The sequence below is a fragment of the Monomorium pharaonis genome, chromosome 9, assembly GCF_013373865.1.
Source record: "Monomorium pharaonis isolate MP-MQ-018 chromosome 9, ASM1337386v2, whole genome shotgun sequence".
Lineage (NCBI taxonomy): Eukaryota > Metazoa > Arthropoda > Insecta > Hymenoptera > Formicidae > Monomorium > Monomorium pharaonis.
The window spans coordinates 16,671,358-16,691,372 of record NC_050475.1 but is presented as its reverse complement, the minus strand read 5'-3'; the positions used below and the strand labels follow the sequence as shown (position 1 = coordinate 16,691,372).

Here is a 20,015-nt window from a genome sequence, read left to right as displayed (position 1 = left end):
TCTATAGAATGTCTGGCGACCGCATAAGGAACCGTTTATGTACCAATGGTTGCGGGATGCTTCCTAGCCCTTATTATGGCCCATGGCATGATCCTACCAGAGAGCCACAATACATCCTCATGAAATTTCATACAATTTCTCAATATATATATATTCAAAGTTACAGAAATGATTAAAGTAAGCGAAAGATAGAGAAAAGTAAATTATTATTATTTTTTTTAAGTATAATGTCAAAATAGCGCGCGCGCGCAGCGCGAGCCTGTATTATTCTAGTTGATAAAAAAACGCATGTTACACGTCAGGAAGACTTCTGATACATACTATCTCTCTATATTCAAGTTGTAAATGACGACTCAGTGAGCGTGTGAATTATATGCAAACTGATACTCTAATTCCTTCATGTGGAAGTAACAGTAGAGTTCCTTCTATCGAAATATGAGCGAAGTGGGTCATCGTTGTTGTAACTGACGAAGAGCGCCCATACAACGGGGAGTCATGGTCACGTAAAGATCGAGGGGGATCGTCGATATCTCTTCGAGCGAGCGTTTACGCACGGACGGACCTGTAATAAGCGCAGAACGCTCTCGGCAACCTGCGGCGATCGAAGTGGAAAGACAATTGACAAGCTAGGAGACAACGAGAGAAGAGCAAGATGAGTAAACACAATCTGTACATATCTGTATATTTTTCAGGAAAAAGAAAGAAAGGGAGGCAGATATCAAGCAAGGAGGGACCGTTACATACGTAACTGCGCTCTAAGCGCTTTGATCGCGGTGCAAACGTCGTAATCGAATCCCACGCAAATCGCAACTGCCTCGGACATTACTCGAACGGGATTACGACGCGCGAGAGCACGTAGACGTTAAAGATCTTGATGTTGTAGCTAACAAGCCGCGTAAAACACGTTCCGATTCTCGGCTGTCGTGTAACATGACGATAAATAAAAAAATTTGTAAGTGATTCCGCAGACTTGCTTTCCTCCGTAAAACGGAACCGTTAAATACACACTTCTATAATCTCAATCGTACCAATTCTTAAAAAAAAAATGTACAAGTTTATACATAATTTAAGCAATTTTTTCCCAAGATTATTTTTTAGGTAAAGTTATTTCATAATGCATGAATCTTTAATTATTATTGCACATTTCTTGAATTATGCAGAACTTTATTGCAACATAATAAACAATATTTACTCCCTCTGTATAAAAAATTTGCTTATTCTAATCATACGAGAGTATGCATAAAAAGTAATAATTTTCTTGTTAAGAATATCTTTATAGATTTTTTTATGAATTTTTTCACATATTTATCATTTTAATTAAAGCAACTGATGTCAAATGACACTCATTTTAACTCTTTATATATTCAGAAACATGATAGTACTAAATGACTCTAAAGTTACGTATTTGCACAATAAATGCAAAATTAAATTCTCATGGAAAGGAAAAGATTAAAGTGAAGACTAAATTTTGATAAATTATAGTTTTCTTGAGACTTTCGTTTCGCGACAAGTTGATACGAGAAAGCTTCATCAAGATCATGGACTTGCAAATCCCGGCTATTGCATTACGTGCTCATTAATTCCATCGTGCTGGCAGATTTTCCGCTTAATTCACTTCATTAATCTACGTTTGAGTAAACGATATAATTACTACTGCTCATGTATTATTCATTGTTGTAAATCCCGGAATCGTAAACTCACAGCTACACAATCATTACTTTGGTCACAGACGTGAAAAGTTTTATAATAAATGTCCTTAAATTTTTGCGATATCTAAATTAAAAAGATGAAGTTTTTCGGTTACATATTTGTCAAGTGTCTTTCTATTGAATAATTTTTTTGAACAAAAAAGAAATCATTCTGACTAACAAAAACGAAAATACCTTTTATGATTATTGCTCAAACACGTCAAACCTCGTTGAGACTCTTCGATTTCCGGTATAAAAGTTGCAATACACAGGGAATAAATATCGCCCCTAAAACTAAATGTCACACGTTCAAAGATATTTATTCTTCAAGTGAATCAAATGTAGCACCGAGGGTGATCGAACCGTCGACCGTCTGGTCGATGATGTCAGAGTGAGATACCCCGAGCGAGAAAACAAGAGAGTGTTGTCGCGAACTAAGTAATCGCGATTCCGAACGGGAAAGCGCCGCTACCTGCGGCGAAACGCACGGTGCAATTGCGGTTGCAAGTGCGCTCGAGATAAGCGGCAAGAAAATAGTCGTCGAGCAACCTTTATCAAACGCGACATCGAACAAACGAACGACAGGTTCGACGCGGATCGAATGTGAACCGAACCGGTACGCCAATTTCTAATGTTGTGCTTACCAAAAGATTTAGCTCATATATACATACTTTTTTAACAAAAGAATAATAATGTCAACTACATTTCATCGCGTAGAACATCACAAATATGTCCAAAAGATATAGAACTGCTGTCGAAAGGATTTATTGTCAGCAGTAATCTAAATTATCCTGCCACCGGCGGAAAAGGAATATACGATAGTTTATTCATGGATCTCGATATCGTTTGTTCTTACAGCGTAAGTGCACCTTAACGACGAACGCTCCGGTACTCGCTTTACGCGCACCTGATCCACGTGGGCGCCATAATCATTTCACCGATCGGTTTCTGCCCACGCTTTCCAAATCTTGTCAAAAATAAGAATCGAACAACTCGCACGTGCGTCGCATACGATCACGACACTAAAACTGGCGGAAAGCCAGATTTCTAATTTTGAAAGCGCATAGGGACCATGATTCCAGTGTATTCGTGGATTAACAAGTGACCTGAATAATGAATATGTAATTCAATATTATATTTTATGTAAATTTCAACACGGCATTCCTTGCATTAACGATTTTAATAATCTTGTTTTAATTTTCGGCGCTGCAGCTAAAAACAGCGTTTTATTCACATCTAGCGTGTTTATGTAATAAAAAAAATTTCTTTTCTTTTTTATGTGTGAACTATATCCAAAATTTAAAGAAACAAACGTATTGATCGTAGAATAAATTCCTTCTCTTTAGAATAAACTTCAATATATTTTTATATAATCTAACTAAATGTATACTCGCAATTTCTTGATAATGTCTTTCTTTCCAATTTCTTCCATTTTATCGATCTTCTAGTTTTCGAGTCAAATCGTATGCAAACTATTTGGGAAATTGAGAATTTTTTATTTTTCATTTAAATTACATTTTTGTCTAATCACAAGATTCCCTTAATGGACTTTAGATTCCTTTCGTCATAACGTGAAGCTTCATGTTACGAGAAAGGTGTGGTTTCTGAAGTGACGGTAAGATGAGCCACTTTGTGGAGTACACAAAGCCAATTTTGTATCTGAATAAGGATAGGCACGCACTCGAAAAATTGATCTCCGCGATGATGAGTACGCGTTCTCTAACTACATCTTCTCAACTACAACTCGATTTTCTAACTACAGTTATATTGCATGTTAGTACTTAGAAACTGAAGGCTAATCCTTCTTTTTTTTTCCTCTTCACATATATCCAGATTTCTCAAAAATATAAAAAACACGATCCCTATATCATAATAATGCGTGGCTTTTTGAGATAAGAATTATTTCGCGATATCTAAAAATAAAATTGAAATTGTAAATTTCACTATCATCTTTTTTTTTCGACTGTAGGAAGAGGCAAGGTTATTCTTTCGCTGAAAAAAAAAGAACGTCTTTACACCTCTCCATCACTCTACCTCTCGACCTGGAATTTCGAAATCAACAGACGTCCGCCGACGTCATGACGAATGTCCAACGATGTAACGCAACGCGTACCATTGACCTTTTACACCGGGACCAAACCGGCGGGAGTGAAGTAACAACGAAGCGAATCGCCGTCACGGCTCCAATTCAGCCGATAACGAAGCGCTGATTATCGTGGGACGGAATGCATACCGCCAATTGTAAATCTCTTGTCCGCAATGTGTGTATAACGTATGTATTACGTGAGAAATCGGTACGTATAAGCAGCATGAATAAATGTTGTGCAAATCTAATTTATCGTTTGTAATGTTCACTTAATTTTAATTTTAAGAAATGTAGAATTGAAATCATCATGCAAATTATACTTTATTCTTCATTGATTCACTCTGTCCAATTAATAAATTAATTATTTCTACCGCTATAAGATTGTAAAGAAAAGTGCGTAAGACGTATTTTTCTTTACAATCTTTTCTTCAACATGTTAAAAAGCAATTATGCGAAATGCTTTTTAGTGATACTTGACGTCACTATCATGTCAAGAATTCCGAGTATCGCGATCTTTCACGTGACGCTATTAGACGACACTTAATTCCGTGTGTTTATTGAGATAGGACCATTTATTTACTGATGGCAATGCTCACAATCAGTGGAACTTGTGAGATTATTAAGTGCGGTCGTCTCGACCGCAGTCGTTACGTGCGCAAAGAAAGCAAATAAATGCAAAAGCCGTACGGCAATCGGTGTGAATTGTTAGCTGACGTGATCTGTCTGTCGCCTCTGCGAACGCTTGCATTACTATACCAGTCACATTCTCTTGCTTGGAATATTGTAATCCGGGGGATATACCATGCGGAATTTTCGCGTATTAAGCTTGAGGTATTAGTGGGACTTAGCAGGTATCGCTTTAGCTCAAAATCAGAGTACAAATAACTGAATGTAATTACATCTCCTCTGCCCTCTAAGCAGAAAATTAATTAAAATAAAAAATATATTAAGTGCAATAAAAAATTACGCTATAATTGAATATGCTATAAATTCATAACAAATAAAAATCAAGATAGACTCATAATCTTGCTATGAATTGCTAGATCAATCTCTTGATAAGAAATTTTAATACCAAACTTTATTGTGTTTAATAATTATTTTTTAATAATTAGTATTACGAATTACTGTACGATTTCACTATTCTCCGAGACAGATATCACCAGATATCATTATGTATTTGCCTGTTCATTATTGACGGACTATTTGCACGTGGCGGACAATGCTGAGCGAGAAAGCGATGTGTTTGACGATCCGATCGATAGAAGACCGGCCACCATAAACGGTTTAACATCTATATGACAAACAAATCATCGTCGGAAGTCCGATAATGCCGATTGACGGCGTCGGCGCAGCAAACATTCGTTCCGCAACTAATGGCCGCCGCTTGAACGAACGCCGAGGTATGAAACTCGCGCTCGCACGTTTGTCGCCCGCGATGTTTAATCACCGCTTCAATTTAACGTTGCGCTTAATTATTTCCGAATGACAAACGCGTGAAGTATAAACGTACGTGTTTTACGTTTGGCTTTCTAAACGCATTTAATCCGCGGCTGCGATACTTTGAAAGTCGCGCGTGCCGCGTGCAATAAAAGCTTAAAAAAAACGATTAATTAATTCTTCGTCGCAATCCGTTTGATAAGGATACGCGTACGTTTAAATAAATGCATTTTCAAATTTTATATAAAACACTTTTGATAATAATGAGTATCACTTGCATCGGAAATAAATGTTTGAGATTATTCGCGAAAGAAAGCTTAAAAATTAGATGAATATATATCATATAAATATTTTTTTTTTTTTCAATGTGTAAATATTATTTTTTCATCGTCACTAATTTTTCAATAATTATTTCGAAAAGTGCGGAAATTTCAATGCATTTCTCTAGACAAAGTGTAATGCAGGCAGCGATGGAAATACCACGTTTACCACGTGGATGCGTCGTGACACATCCAACCGAAATAGCAATACGAGTTTATATGAGGTGTCACGTTAATTACGTTAATTGCAAGTGACATCGTTCCGCATCGACGTTTCGCACAGCATTTTGTTTCATTAGACGCTGGCGCGATCCTTCCCGAGTCTATAAATGCAAATATGGCCTGGCTCGCGTCAAAGAGGACAATCTCAATTTGAATTCTCCGACGTGAACTCACGTAGTTTCGCACTTACGCATGCGGAACATTAATTTCGCCTACAACGATACAACGTTTCCCACGCACAGCCGACTATACGAGCAATACACTTGTCATACGATGGCACGAGTTAAAACGGAGAAAATAAACGCGCTGCATCTTTCTCTGTCTCTCTTTCTCTCTTTGTAAAAATAAAATATATTTGACTTATCCATTTTCTGCTACCACTCTCGAGTGTCCAAATATAATTGTGACATCACCAGACACACTGAAAAATTCAGAACCTAATGGCCGAACCTTTGAAACTTCTCCGTTCACGAGCAACGAAGCCTTCGTAATGAAGATAGCATGTGACACGATACGTCATATATTGCATTACGGTAACTTTATTAATTAAGCGCGAGAGATAGACGCGTAGGGAAGAGAGTATTTGCCCTACGTCCATTTATTCCCTCGCCCATTCGCGCGACCGAAGAATGTCATCGGATATCCCTATATATCATCGTAAGCCTCCAATTTACCGGAAACACAGGTGACACGCGAAACCATCGGAATTCCTCATTCCATTTTCACTCGAACGATATCGAACCTATTACTTCCGGTGAAAATTTTCAATTTTTTCGTGAGAGACGTGATATCCGCGATATTGATCCGAAAGCTCTCCTTAATTTATTGGACATTACGAATTTTACAGCTCGATATAAACGGCGAAGTGTAAGAGCAATGGAAACCGCGAGAGGGGAAAAATAACATTCTTTTCCCTCCTTCGAGATTTCACGTCGATAAATTTCCTCAAAACGAGTATTCCACCGAAAATACGAACTTCGTCAAAATATTTCAACGGTTGAATAATAGCCGTGGCGGAACTTTCAGTGAACGAAAACGAGTTCACATTGTCAGTGTGAAGATAGCGTGCGTGTTGTACATCGCAGATACACGTTTTACGAATATTAACGTTACCGTCCCGTCTAAGCATGCAAAACAGCAAACGTCTTAAGCTACACGTGTACGCGCGCATATGTAGTCATCGCTCGTCCGAAACGACTTCCCCTCTCGGCCCTTTGAAATGCAGATACAGACGCGCCATATGAACGGTTCCTATACGCATTTCACGCAGAAGCGCAATTTTTGTGCGAGCATTCGTCTTTGATGCAGTGAACAACGTTTCTTTCTCTAACTGAACAATGAAAATTACCTGAAACTTTCGCAGTACACGGATTCTTATTTCTTTTATACTTATTCTTAAATTAAGTTTTATTTTGTCAGCTTTTTTAAATAATATATGATATTACTCGTAAAAAAAGTGTGGATGATATACTTATATAAATGTATCTACAAATGTAGCTGAAGCTGGCAACCAAAGGCAGCAGCAAAGTCGTGTCGCAAATGATCGATTGTGTATAATAATGACTAAACCCTATGCAAATTTTTCAAAGTTTGTTAAAAATCTTATAACCAGGGAATTTTTAACGTTTAATTGAATGGTTTTTGGAAATGCTTATATGACGTTCGGTTCTGGCCGCTTGGCGTTTGGCTGCTAACTTCAGCTACATTATCTACAGTGTATTCGTAGCTTAATATCAACTCTTTTTAATAAAAATGTTATATTTATTAGAGATTTTCTTTTAATAAGTATCTTACTGTTTGTGAAAAGAAGAATGTGAAAATCGTTCATTTCACATAAAGACAGTGGTCGACAGTGAACCTTTTTTTTCGCTTGTCATCGTCAACGTCGCGCGACAACCTGAGTGCAATAGAGTCATTTTTGAAAATTTTTTTATTATTTTAAATAACATTATAAGTTCTAAGAATATTATAAAAAATATAAATATTTGTAATAGAATTATTATGACAATGCAAAATGAACTTAAAAATAAGAAGAGTTTGAAAAGCGCCAGAATGCCCGCCATTGGTTCATGACGTCACTATACATGATGTATATAGGATGCGTTCAGGGAGCTCACTACTAGCATTATTCTGTCATTCTGTATCAGTCATTAGACCACATTAGACGTAAAACAGGAATAAAATAACGCGATAACGTTGGTAGCATGCTCCGCGAATGTAGCCATAGTTTAACATAAACAGTTGTAATGACAGAAAGTACAATAAAACGAAAAGGTATTTATAAGTACTGTTTTGTGCCAGGATGTTTAAGTACGACAATAAAAAATCCTTGTAAAATATTCGTGTGTGTCCCAAAAGGGAAAATGCGAAAAAAATGGATAATACAAGTTCGACGTGATCCCAATAAAACATCATTGATTGCGCCTTTTTATTGTTGCGAAGATCATTTTGATGTAAGTATTATAATTATTATATAATGGATCTTTTAAGTATTAATTTAATTTCTGTAGTTTTATTTTTACATAAATAACATTACCTAACCTAAGCTAACCTAAAATATGATTTATAAATATTTAAATTTATGGCAAAATTTACAGAGTTTATGTAATATATATGTTTACATTATTTTTTATACAAAATTAAATAACATTAATTTAATATTAATTGTTTCAGTTGCAACAAGATTTAGAAAATTATATGCGAGTTAAACTCGATCAAAATGCAGCAATACTCCTTAAAAAAGGAGTACTTCCTCGATTTTTTGATTGTCAGACAGATAGAAAACGAGCATCATCTTCGACACCAGTAAGATCAGCAGTTAAAAAGCTCAGACAACAATGTATTTTACAGGAATTAAATAAAGAAGAAATTGATAAAAGATCTGTTTCTCAAGAATCTCAAAATAATTCAACAGACATTGATTTTCCAACAACTGAATTTAACAATTTAATATTAAATGACACATTGAATTTAAAAGAAACAGAATCTATAGTAAAACATAAAGGCATTCAAGTATCTAGGAGACCTCTTTATCGCAGTGTTCATACGTATTGTAATATTATGCCCACATCTACAACGCGAGAAGTAAAAGATGCAGCTTGTTCTCCTATTAAAAGCAATAAACTACAAGATAATTTAAAATCTTCAACATCAACAAGTATAACTGCAAGTACTACAAAAGATTTAAATGATACACTGGAAGATTGTGACGAATATTTACCTTATTCTGATGAGATAAGTGAAGAAGCTTTAAAACAAAGCAAAAAAGATATACAAGAACAAACATTAACAATGCGAAAATCACGTATTTTGAATAAGCCTAAGGTATATATTGGTATGCAAAATAATGCATTATTTATTTTAAAATTGCTTGCAGATGAAGCTGATATAAAGTTGGATGATATTTATTTAACTTTAGAAAAAATTAAACTTAATCATTCTTTTATAATTTTGGGTGACGAATATGGAAAAAGTCCTAGCAATGCAAATACTATTTTCAGAAAAACCATCCCTATTTTGGCACATTATTTGAAAAAGTTTATATTTTGGCCTTCTCAAAAAAGTATAAAAGCATCTTTACCTCTTCCTTTTCGTGCAAGATACAACAATGTACAGTCAATAATTGATTGTTTTGAAATTGAAATTCAAAAACCAAGTAATCCATTATATCAAGCACTCACATGGTCCGAATATAAAAAATGTAATACAATCAAGTATTTAATCTCAGCTACACCTGATGGAACGATTAACTTTATATCAGAAGGTTTCGGAGGAAGAACTACAGATGCTACAATAGTCGAAAAAAGCCAATATTTAAATGTACTTCCACCTAACTGTAAAATTATGGCAGATCGGGGCTTTAAACATATAGAATGTCTATTACAGAAAAAAGGATGCACACTTATCAGGCCATCTAGTGTTTCAAGTAACACAAATCTAACAAAATCTGAAGTTATAGAAACAAGACGTATAGCAAGTTTACGAATTCATATAGAACGAGTGATTGGAAGATTGAGAGATTTCGAGTTTCTTACGCCTCATGCAGGAATTCCTTATCAAACGTTGGACATTATTGATGAAATTGTATTAATTGTAGCAGCTTTAATAAATTTGCAAACGCCCATAATTGCACAATAAAAAAATATTAAAAAATTTTGTCAAAGAATTTTGCTAAAAGATTGTATTTTTTGTATTACATATTAAAGTATTAATACATGTATAATCTTATAACAAATAACCTATATTGTATTAAACACAAATAAAACTAAATAAAATTTTGACACATAATATACATGTTACCTTATATTAATTTATCTTTTTGTTTATTATATAATTTTTTAACAAACGACATTATAAAGAATGGGAAAAACATTTTTTTTCCAAAACTCCATACTTTTTTGTATTAAATTCATTATAAGTTTTTCATCATATATTACTTGTAATATTATAACATCATTACTTGTTTCGAAATTATGTCTAGCCATACAAAAATATCCTTTCTTCATTTTGGACATAAACATTTGAAGTTGTATTTGAGCCAAATATCTATTACATATTTTCTGTTCTGCTGTAATATATTTCAATTCGGCTTTTGATGTTGTAGGACATTTTATTTCTACGACAAAATCAGGACCAATGCCATCAGGAGAGGCACCTATTACAGGAAATTCAGGATTTAATAATAAACCACTTTCTTTCAACTTTACTTGTATTTTCTGTTGCAAAATATTTAAAACCTTTTTCTCTAAATCTTTTCCTCTTTTCATTGCTTCAGTCTCTATAATTTTAGCTGCTCCAATTATTTGTTCAACTAATGTGCCTCGTTCAGTTTTACAATGAGCAACTTCATAAATTCTGGATGCTGTAATACGACCGTATCTCATTTCCATCCATAGTTTAGATTTAGATTGTAATTTTGTTTCTTGAGCTACTTCAATACACTGTTTGATAGACATTAATTGTTTAGAAAAGGCCAAAAAGTCATCTGCACTTGTTCCTTGAGTTTTAGCAAATTGTATTAATAACTGATGCAGTGATAAATTATTACATATTTCTAAAGAAATTAAATGTCTAGATATCTGACTAGTGAACTGCAAAATCTGCATTTCATGCAAGATTTTATCAAAAAAATTATCAGCGTTTTCAAAATTATATTTCATTTGTGGCTTTTTCATTTTTGTTGTTGTAATACACTTTATATTAATTCCTACTTGAGCTAATCTAGATTTTTTCCAATAGCATATTGTTGCTGTTGGTTCTGGTTCTTCACTTCTCCTATGAACCCACATCATAAAAGCAATAGCATGCTTACAACCACCTGAAATATGTCTCTAATTACTTTTGTTATGTCTAATCAATTAATTTTTTTTTCCATATTAATAATTTAACCAAAAATGTCTTAATAGAAAATATCTTAAACTTATGTACATATGTACATATAATAAAAACATTTTTAATTTCTTTATATAAAAAGATATATATGCTTTTTTTTATTAAAAATAACAAATTCTATTTTTTACCCGCAGAAGCGGCACAATCATGACAAACAGCTTCTTTAATTTCTTCAGTCTCTTCATCTATCTTAAGAAAAACTGTATAAGGTTTACTTCGAATTTTATGCTCTGGACATATTTTTCCTCGAACAGTGCATATTGAGCCTTCTCGTTTCAGCTCAACATATCCAATGGCATTATCTCCATATTCTTCACGTTTAGATCTAGTAAAAAAATTATATTAATTTATGCTTTTTTGACATTATTTTAATCATTACATTAAATATTTTATCATATTTTATTATTACATGCTAAAGATTTAGTGTATTAATGACTTTTAAAATTACTTAATTAATTTATTATTTAATATATATTGTACACATAATGTTGTTTCATTAATATGTATATGAAACATAATATACTAAAAAATACTTTATATAAGCATAACTATTTACATATCTTTAAATTGAGAATATAATACAAACATAACCTATTTTGTCTATTTTATTTAATATGCTTATATTATGGATATTAACATTGTAAATATAATTACATATATATATATTTTTTAAATGGAAAAAATACCTACCTTTCAGCTTTAACACCTGTAGTCTCTGCGATGTTGAAACACTCACTTTGAGTAAAAAAATCGGACAACATTACCACTGTCATTTTTGGTAAATTGTCCGATTTTGCTTGCACGAAGCCCTCAGATCGCTTCATCGAAATGCCAATTAAAGAAACAATGTATGTAATAAAAATAATTAGTTACATAACGTGTTTGCATGCAGCCACCTAAAACAATGTGACTTATGTCATATATCGTGACGTCACATTATCTTCGACCAATCATATCACGTTTGAAGGCACGTGACATTTTTCGAATTTTTAATGACTTTTAATTAATTACTGATTGATAAATACGTATGAAATATTACTTTTTAAAGTGTAATCGACATTGATATTACTTACACTTAATAAAAAAAAAACATACATAATTTTTAATTTTTTTGTGAATGACTCTATTGCATCGTTCGACTCGCATGGGAGTCACAATGTTTGCGCACCACATTCCGGCGTTCTTTCAACACTTCATCGACTAACAAGCGGCGAAGGGAAACCGACAAGTCAACGAGAGCGATGTAACCTGCGTGATTCACCTACTAACCGTGGCCAGTTCTTTCTATATTAAGAAATCTATCGCTTTCGCATTACAGTGCGGTCGACTATATAATTAACGAACAGAGTATGATTTTTATTTCAAAGAAATCCTAGAGTGTAATTTATCGATTGTTAATTTACGCGAAATGTAATGTTTAGATAAATTTAAAAACCTCGCTTTAATCGAGCTGTCTATTCTGAATTTCGAAATATAGAGAATTAACAATCCCTTTGAATTAATAAATGTATTTATTATAAAAAGGAATATATTCGCTTTTTTATATACTGTGTTATCAATTTTTAAAAATTAAAACCAGATTGAAAAAATATTATATTTACTAATATTTATTTTATCTGGAAGGATTACCAGTCACGGAAACAGATGAGCGTTATGAGGATTTTTGACGGAAAAAGCTGTCGACTGAAAAGATCAACGGGTTAATCTCCCAGTCATTCAAGCGGGGATAGAACCTGGTCTTTTATATAGCTAATAAAACGTTACCGGGTAGCTTCAGCCCTCCGATCGTTCCCTGAAGCGCAAAGATCTCTTTGACTCCCCGCTAATCCCGTTAATTGTCGCATAGACTTAACGCATCGGCGAATTTTCCCATGGAAAGTATTATCGTCAGCTTTCACGCAATGAACGCAAAGCATCTTTCGCTATCACCGCGTCAACATGCCATTAACTTTGTTGCGCAATCTATTTATGCGCTGCCTATGCGTTGCAAAGTCTTATCGTTTGATATGAAAGTAAATTAAATAGAATAGACCAACAATAATTTTTATTGCCGAAAGAAAACTCACGCATTAATAATAAATAATAGACAATAATAATTCATTATCAGTTAACAAATTCCCACAATATTCTATCTAATCAACTGTCTATATAGTTTTCATAAGTAAAAACAAAAAATATTTCCACAATTTAATTTATCAAAATATTTAAATGGATTAATTGTAGCTTCTTTCTTAGGATAATTATTTTTAATCTCAATTTTTCATTGATATGTTTTAGAAAATCTTGATTTTAACATTGAAAAAATCACACGGAAGTACAAAAACCCAAAAAGCAAAAAATAAGTAAAGCCGCCAAATACAAAAGCACGCACATACAAAGTTAAATCATCCAGATGAATTATCTCTCAAAGAAAACCATTGATCGCGTGTACGATGGCGCTTAATACTTTGCCCTTACGCCCTCCGTCTGGAGAGCTCGTGGTACCTAATTGGTCGAAAGGGAAGAAGGCACTTGAAGGCAACTCTCGGGATGCTCGATCGCGATTTGCGGTAGCATCGTTTTAATTAAGCCCGATAATGGTCGTTCCTCGAGAAGGACGAGAGCTCGCGCTTTTTTTTTTTCCTTCACGTATCTCGATCTTCCTCCCCTAAGTTATTGTTATCGTTATCAGTGCGAATATTGCTTCATTCCAGAACAGAAATACATATGACTGTACGTCGCGCGGTGGCCCGAGACCGGAAGGCACGAACGATAAAAAACAATTATGCGTCAGCGTCACGGTTATTAAAACGATACTTTATCGTCGTTTAACATTATGTATCGTTTTAGAAAATACGTTTTTAAAAATCGCGTTAATTTCAGATATTTTTAATTAAAAATAAATTCTCGTAGAATAATTATTTTCCGCTCGTTCTTTTGTACAAATATCTGTAAATTAGCTAGTGTTACACTAAAGATACTGAGAGCGAAATTTAAAATTATATAATGTGTTAATTTTAATGCATTATTACGCTGTATAAAATACGGAACAAAATATTACTAAACTGTTCTTTAATCTTGATTTTTATTTCAATTGATTCCAGCAATTAAAAGTACGTGATAAGGATCAGAGAACCCCATAGACGAAATGATTGTACATCTCTCTAGCTTGCAACATGACCAAAATTGGACACGTGCCTTAGGATTTATGACTTGTTCAGCCGGTCACCCTAATCGTACGTAACGTTTATGAACTCCGACCTATGTTTCCATAAATTGTGCAGCGTGATGTTAACTCTGGGCACAAGATATTTCTTTGAACGTTGTAATAACGGTTCATGAATCTACCTGTACACACCTACGCGAGCGTAGAAGTGTGGGCTCGTGTGTTTCCGCCTCTGCGTTGCCTTATCAAGCAAACTGTATGCCTTATGATACGTTAAAAATTATAAAACATTTCTTTTAACAATGTTGTTGCGCTAAATGACAAAAAACGCATTTTAAATATAAGAATCAAAAGAAGAAAAAGATATCTCTCTTTTATATTGTCATACTGCAAGTAATAAAAAATCTAAAAAAATAGTCTTATAATATATATGTCTAAATATAATAAAAATATCAAAATTAAAAGCATTATTTAAAAGAAATACAAGTTGTTAATACGTATGTGTTGTATACGTGTTTTTTAATAATTCACAAGAATTAAGTATTAATTATGTATTAATTCATAAGAATTAAGAACTAAAATATAAAACGGAGTGATGCGAGGACGAAAATATATGACTGATGTAGTGGAAAATCTTATCGGGGACAGTGACTGACAATTAAAATACCGAATTAAAGCTTAATTAACGAGCCGTCGATAAAAGCAAATAAAAGTGAAAGGGGCAGCGGAAGTGGAGATGTCGAAATGTCGATGCGGAGTGCCTGTCAATCGGAATTAAATGGCTTAATACCCGCCTCCGATGCGCCTACCTATAGGTACACACGAGTCTAGAGCCGACGACGTCCCTATGCACTTACACCAAGCCGACAGATTTTTCTATCAATTTAAGGCCACGTACTTTTTCATTTACATAAATTAATTGCGCAGCGCAATTGCTTCACGTTTCGCAAAGAACGGAAGGAGTTGGTGAGCGCTCACGTTATGAAATCTTTTTGCGAATACACACGGGCATACGGTACGTTGTTAATAAACCCGACTGTACTGTCGAGAGATGCGCGCAACATCTAGTCTCAGAGCCGTAACTGAAGCTTTTTGTTACACGCCTGCGGCGAGGATTTGACATTAACTCTGTCAACGAATTAAATAATTACGAGGATGATATACAAACGTATTCTCTAAACGTACGATTAAATAAATTTTAGTTCTATTACAGCTTACGTACAAATGCTCTTACGACTTCCAGTAATTAAGAGATTATTGTGTATACGTCAAAGTAGGCGCTTAGAATTAACTCGCGCGTGGCAGATGTTTCGAATCTCACTTGTAGCTGCAGTCTTTATTTCATCACGTTGGCAGAACGTGAGTGTAAGAGAAACACGTGGGCGAACTAAACGTGCCGAACACTTCCGGCCATTACAGAAGATCCGTGAACATCGGAAAAACTGCAAAAGATTTCCAAGGGTACCAACTCCCATACCATATGAAGTAAAGACTTCTTCAGTTTCAAAGAAAAAAAATACAATTTTAATTTAAAAAAAAAAGTAATTTTCTAGTGTAATTTTTATATAGCTCTTTTAGTATGCAAGATATTTGCTACACTATGTCACATAATTTCCCATTGCATTTAAAGCGCGATTTAAGTTTCATGCAAACATCTATCCGAGGTTAATCTACCTCCGCGCTCTTCGTTATCGCAGTTTCCGGACAAACAACGCTTAAGCGACGAGCAGCAGCAGCAGCGACGACGACGACAAGCATGAACGTGATAATAATTGCGACGAGCGAATAGTACGTAATTTGCTAGCGCACCTTCATCCTTATCAAGGGAATAACAGGACGATACAACGCTACTATCTCAGGCGGCGTTTCCGCGCAGAAACGATTCTTCGTTTCCACGCCGTTACCACGTTGCATCTCGCGGCAGACAATGACCGAGACAAAAACGCTGGTGCAGCAATCATCGCACCGCACACGAGGGAACCGCGCGAAAATGGCACGTTCTACCTCCGCCAGCTTTGTCTCGAGCCCTCGCCTCGAGTTTTAGTACCGACCGCCTGCCAAGGCAAAGGAAAGGGCCACCGAGCCGGAGAAGTAGCTAGCTAACAATAAAACAGCAAAGGAGCCTGAGGAATCTTTCAAGGATTCTCATTTCTACATAGCTTTTACACGGAAAGAATTTACATAAACTTATCATTTTGCTATGATAATTCATCTGTATATGTTATAATATGTTAATAACGTGAGAATTAATAATTGCTATCTAATTACCAAGTTATAGAACGTTTTATTTGTCAATTTAATCGCGGTTGTCCAAACACAATTCTACGATCGCAAAGTTCAAGCTCGATCCATCTATATGATTTATATGATATCGCTATGAAACAATATCCGCGATCATTCAAAGCAACGAAGTTACGTCTCGACATGTTTTATACCGCGGACGATCATTTTGATCGAGGCATTGTTTGCCTGTCCACTCCTCTTTCGCTGTGAACGACTCGTCAAGAGCGACCCGTGTAAACTCGCCTTTAATGGAATAAGGAGGAACGATCCTCTCGCTTTCTCTCGTTCGCCTCTCCTCTCGTGTCCCCCCTCCCTCTCCTCTCTCTCTCTCTCTCTCTCTCTCTCTCTCCTCACCTTTCTCTCCGGGCGACCACGGGGGCAAAGCATTGTGCTATCGATCGTTTTCTCATTCCCGAGGCACGGGAGAGCTTGTATCACGGCACGACGTGAATTCGTGACTCCTCGCACGAGGATCGATCGATCGCAAGGCTCCACGAGGCACGGCGAGGCACGCGGGTGGACAAGGGAGAAAAATCGATCGGGAGATCGCGAACGTAGGTATGAACGAAAAGAGCGTGAGCGAGACGATCTAATAATAGGGCAGGCATGTACATTAACGTACTTCCGTGAGAGCGTCGTTAAGGGCGCCGAGAGAAACCGGAAAGTCGACAGCGGAGACGAGAGGGGAGGGAGATGTGGGAAGAGGACGAGGAAGGGCGTGAAAGAGGAGGCCCAGGAGTAAATTTAGACCGGGCGCCTTCTGGTCGCGGCAGCTGCGGAAACGCGTCGATGGAATCGACACTCTAAACCCACGTCTTTAACGCGCGAGTGAGAAATCTCTTTAACTCTTTCGCAGGTAAAAAAAAAATAAAAAATTGAGTTTGTTAATTTCGCGCGTTTTAGGACGTGAAGAGAAACCATAAATCTCCGCGCTTTAAAATAATTATAATATATAAATTTTTACAAGGGAAAAGAATCATGAAATATATTCGTCCAAAAATACATTTTTATCTTCTCGAAATAAACTTGATATGACGAATAAAGTGCGGAATATATACGTGTAATTTTCCTAAAATGAAAACTTCGCGGAACGCGAAAGTGTTTGATAAACGCTTTCTAATTGAATTCGTTCAAGACACGCTTTATACTGGCGCCATTTATACAAACATTATTATTCGCGGATAAAGTCCGCAAAGTAAATTTATAGCCTCTGTTAGATATCATGAATACTTTAGATCACGTTTTCACACTTCGAGAAGAGATCGCGGACGGCACTGCGATCTGAAATCGCGCTTTTACAAACCATCGATATAATAATCGCATTCCATTTTCCCTGCGACAAGCCAAGTTCGCCGAATGCAATATCAAGGCGGGTGCATAATAATCGCCTCACCTCCCATCGCGAACAACCCTATCTGACAGTAATTTCGCAGAATGAGGTGCATCATTATGGAGCGCGCGCGCAATGCAGCCGTGCGCATTGTATAATTCAATACAGGCTCCGAGTGCAAACTCCGAGCGGCGTTTCGCCAAGTTTCCAAATTACCGAGCCGACGAACGTGACGAGAGCAGAAGTGATTTAGATGTGAGAGAGAGAGAGAGAGAGAGAGAGAGAGAGAGAGAGAGAGAGAGAGTGTGTGTGTGTGTGTGTGTGTGTGTGTGTCACACACTAATGTTTGCAAAATGGAATTCCGCTGGTGCCTACCAATTATTCTATGATCGTCATCGCCAGGGAAAAAAGACTTGATTTATGTGCAACGATTATAACTTTGGACGAAAACTGTTTCTGTTGAACGCTCGCAATATTTCAATTTTTAAAATATAAATGTTATTTAAATCTATGCTTTTCTATTTGGAAAATCTTAAAGAAAAATTAACAAAATGCGCGAGTTCGTCGGAATGCTGATCGAACCTGGCGATTTTCCAGGCGTAAAGTTAGCGACAAGTTCATGAAGATGCATGGCAAATTATAACTCGCTTACGTAAATGACGCGATTAAGGGAAAATATGGAAACAGCGCACGCGAGTGCCAGCAGGGGAGAGGGTCGCGAGGAAAGCGAGGGCACGAAACAGAGGGGGATACGTCAGCAGGAGTTATCGCGGCACGCGTGCGACGTGAAATTAATGTCGGGATTGCGTGCGGACCGCCGAAACACGAGGGTTGCACCTGCACGTCACAGCTCTAAAAAGCAGTGAAGGCACGCGCTCCGAACGAAACGACCGCCCCTTACTTCTTTTATCTCTGTCGTCCTTTACAAGAACAACGGTCGGTTTTCCATCCTCGTGAAGCGCGAATTTGTTTACATTTACAATAATGTACTTTTTACGAAATTGGAAATTGTTCTAAGGCTTAATCGATAAGACATAATTCTAATAACATTTTTTGCACAATAGTATGCGGTTGCAGATTATATAATGTATTAAGAATAATTTTTCTCTATCAATTGCCTTTATGGAAAGATTATTCTTTGACGGGTGTGAAAAACGCAGCACACTTGCTGTACGAAACCACCATACATATTGCATGTGTTATACACATTATTCGTATTATTATGCCATCGTCTATCGATCTTTCTGCCTTCGTGACGTGATATACACCCTCTTTTCGGCGAAACCCTGATTAAACGCTTCCTTTGTGAGATTAAAAGGATTAATTTGAGGATTATTTTTCCGCATTGGGGGATTTTTGCCACAATTCAGCCTCCTCGTCTTTGTCGTCAACACCTTCTCATGGAGGGTTAATCGAACATAACAAAACCCTGATTTTTTCTCTTTATTTTCCTTCCGAATACTGAGATAATAGTTGCTGTCGACAGCGGATCTTATTGCGGCACTCGTCTGTTCACATCCGGTTTTCTCCTGGGGGACGCTTTTATACCGAATGTTTACAAGGTTGATCTGCGCACCCTCTTCGTGCACACTTAATCGAGAGTCACTTTTATGTTCGCGAGACCCTCGGTAATGTTACCGCATGCAACGCACATATGTTGCACCCACTGCACGAGATTTTTCGTGAGGCGGAGTTTCCTGGCGGAGTTTTAATTTCTTCGGCGTCCGCAACGGAAAGATGCTTTTCTTTGAAGAGAACGCGCTCCCCTTTTGGAGGAATTTTTTGAACTCGTGCCAGCGAGTTACGAAAAAAAAGAGCAACGAGGGCTTTGAAGGACACTTTATGAAAACTATGATAATTTTTTCTGCCTGCGAAAGCTACGCCTGTCGAAATTTGGGCTTTGAATTTCACGCTGCAAAAGCGAACTTAAATTGGATTTGCGTTGAATTTAAAACTAACGACATTTTTACGTGACACAAGCTCTTTTTCCGAGAGTATTGTACGCCCCGGATATTTAATTTATTGCCGCTAGTTTCTCTCTCTCTCTTTCTCTCTACCGTTATTGTTTAAACGTGATGAAGTCACTCGACAACCGCTGATTACGTACGTGCGT

The 20,015-nt window shown here is 36.2% G+C and overlaps 3 protein-coding genes and 1 long non-coding RNA gene across 11 annotated transcripts in view; 1 reads left to right on the top strand and 3 right to left on the bottom strand.

Moving 5' to 3' along the window:
* The window catches only part of LOC105838764 (fasciclin-3), a 329,393-nt gene that overhangs the window by 189,509 nt on the left and 119,869 nt on the right, over positions 1-20,015 (bottom strand). The gene's annotated exons all lie outside the window — the stretch shown is intronic.
* The window catches only part of LOC118647277, a 72,502-nt gene that overhangs the window by 42,244 nt on the left and 10,243 nt on the right, over positions 1-20,015 (bottom strand). The gene's annotated exons all lie outside the window — the stretch shown is intronic.
* Positions 7,695-9,918, top strand: LOC118647274. Of its 2 annotated transcripts, XM_036291820.1 has the most exons (3): positions 7,696-8,206; positions 8,427-9,077; positions 9,254-9,895. In XM_036291820.1, exons 1-3 carry the CDS (start codon positions 8,000-8,002, stop codon positions 9,377-9,379), a joined length of 984 nt encoding a protein of 327 aa, XP_036147713.1. In that variant the 5' UTR covers positions 7,696-7,999; the 3' UTR covers positions 9,380-9,895. The 2 variants fall into 2 exon arrangements, with proteins under 2 accessions (XP_036147712.1, XP_036147713.1); XM_036291819.1 differs by having other exon boundaries at positions 7,695-8,206; positions 8,427-9,918.
* Positions 10,219-14,655, bottom strand: LOC118647276. 2 transcript variants are annotated; one of them, XM_036291825.1, is made up of 4 exons: positions 11,835-14,655; positions 11,273-11,469; positions 10,490-11,070; positions 10,219-10,407 (listed from the first exon to the last, which is right to left on the bottom strand). In XM_036291825.1, the coding sequence occupies exons 1-4, from the start codon at positions 11,966-11,968 to the stop codon at positions 10,369-10,371; spliced, it is 951 nt and encodes a 316-aa protein (XP_036147718.1). In that variant the 5' UTR covers positions 11,969-14,655; the 3' UTR covers positions 10,219-10,368. The 2 variants fall into 2 exon arrangements, with proteins under 2 accessions (XP_036147718.1, XP_036147719.1); XM_036291826.1 differs by lacking the exon at positions 10,219-10,407 and having other exon boundaries at positions 10,444-10,614; positions 10,964-11,070; positions 11,835-14,653.

Coding starts and splice junctions, on each gene's coding strand:
- LOC118647276 (XM_036291825.1), bottom strand. CDS start 11,968: ATGAAGCGATCTGAGGGCTTCGTGCAAGCAAAATCGGACAATTTACCA. Junction 11,470..11,834: donor ACAGGTGTTAAAGCTGAAAG/GTAGGTATTTTT, acceptor TTTTTTTACTAG/ATCTAAACGTGAAGAATATG. Junction 11,071..11,272: donor TGATTGTGCCGCTTCTGCGG/GTAAAAAATAGA, acceptor GACATATTTCAG/GTGGTTGTAAGCATGCTATT.
- LOC118647274 (XM_036291819.1), top strand. CDS start 8,000: ATGACAGAAAGTACAATAAAACGAAAAGGTATTTATAAGTACTGTTTT. Junction 8,207..8,426: donor GTTGCGAAGATCATTTTGAT/GTAAGTATTATA, acceptor TAATTGTTTCAG/TTGCAACAAGATTTAGAAAA.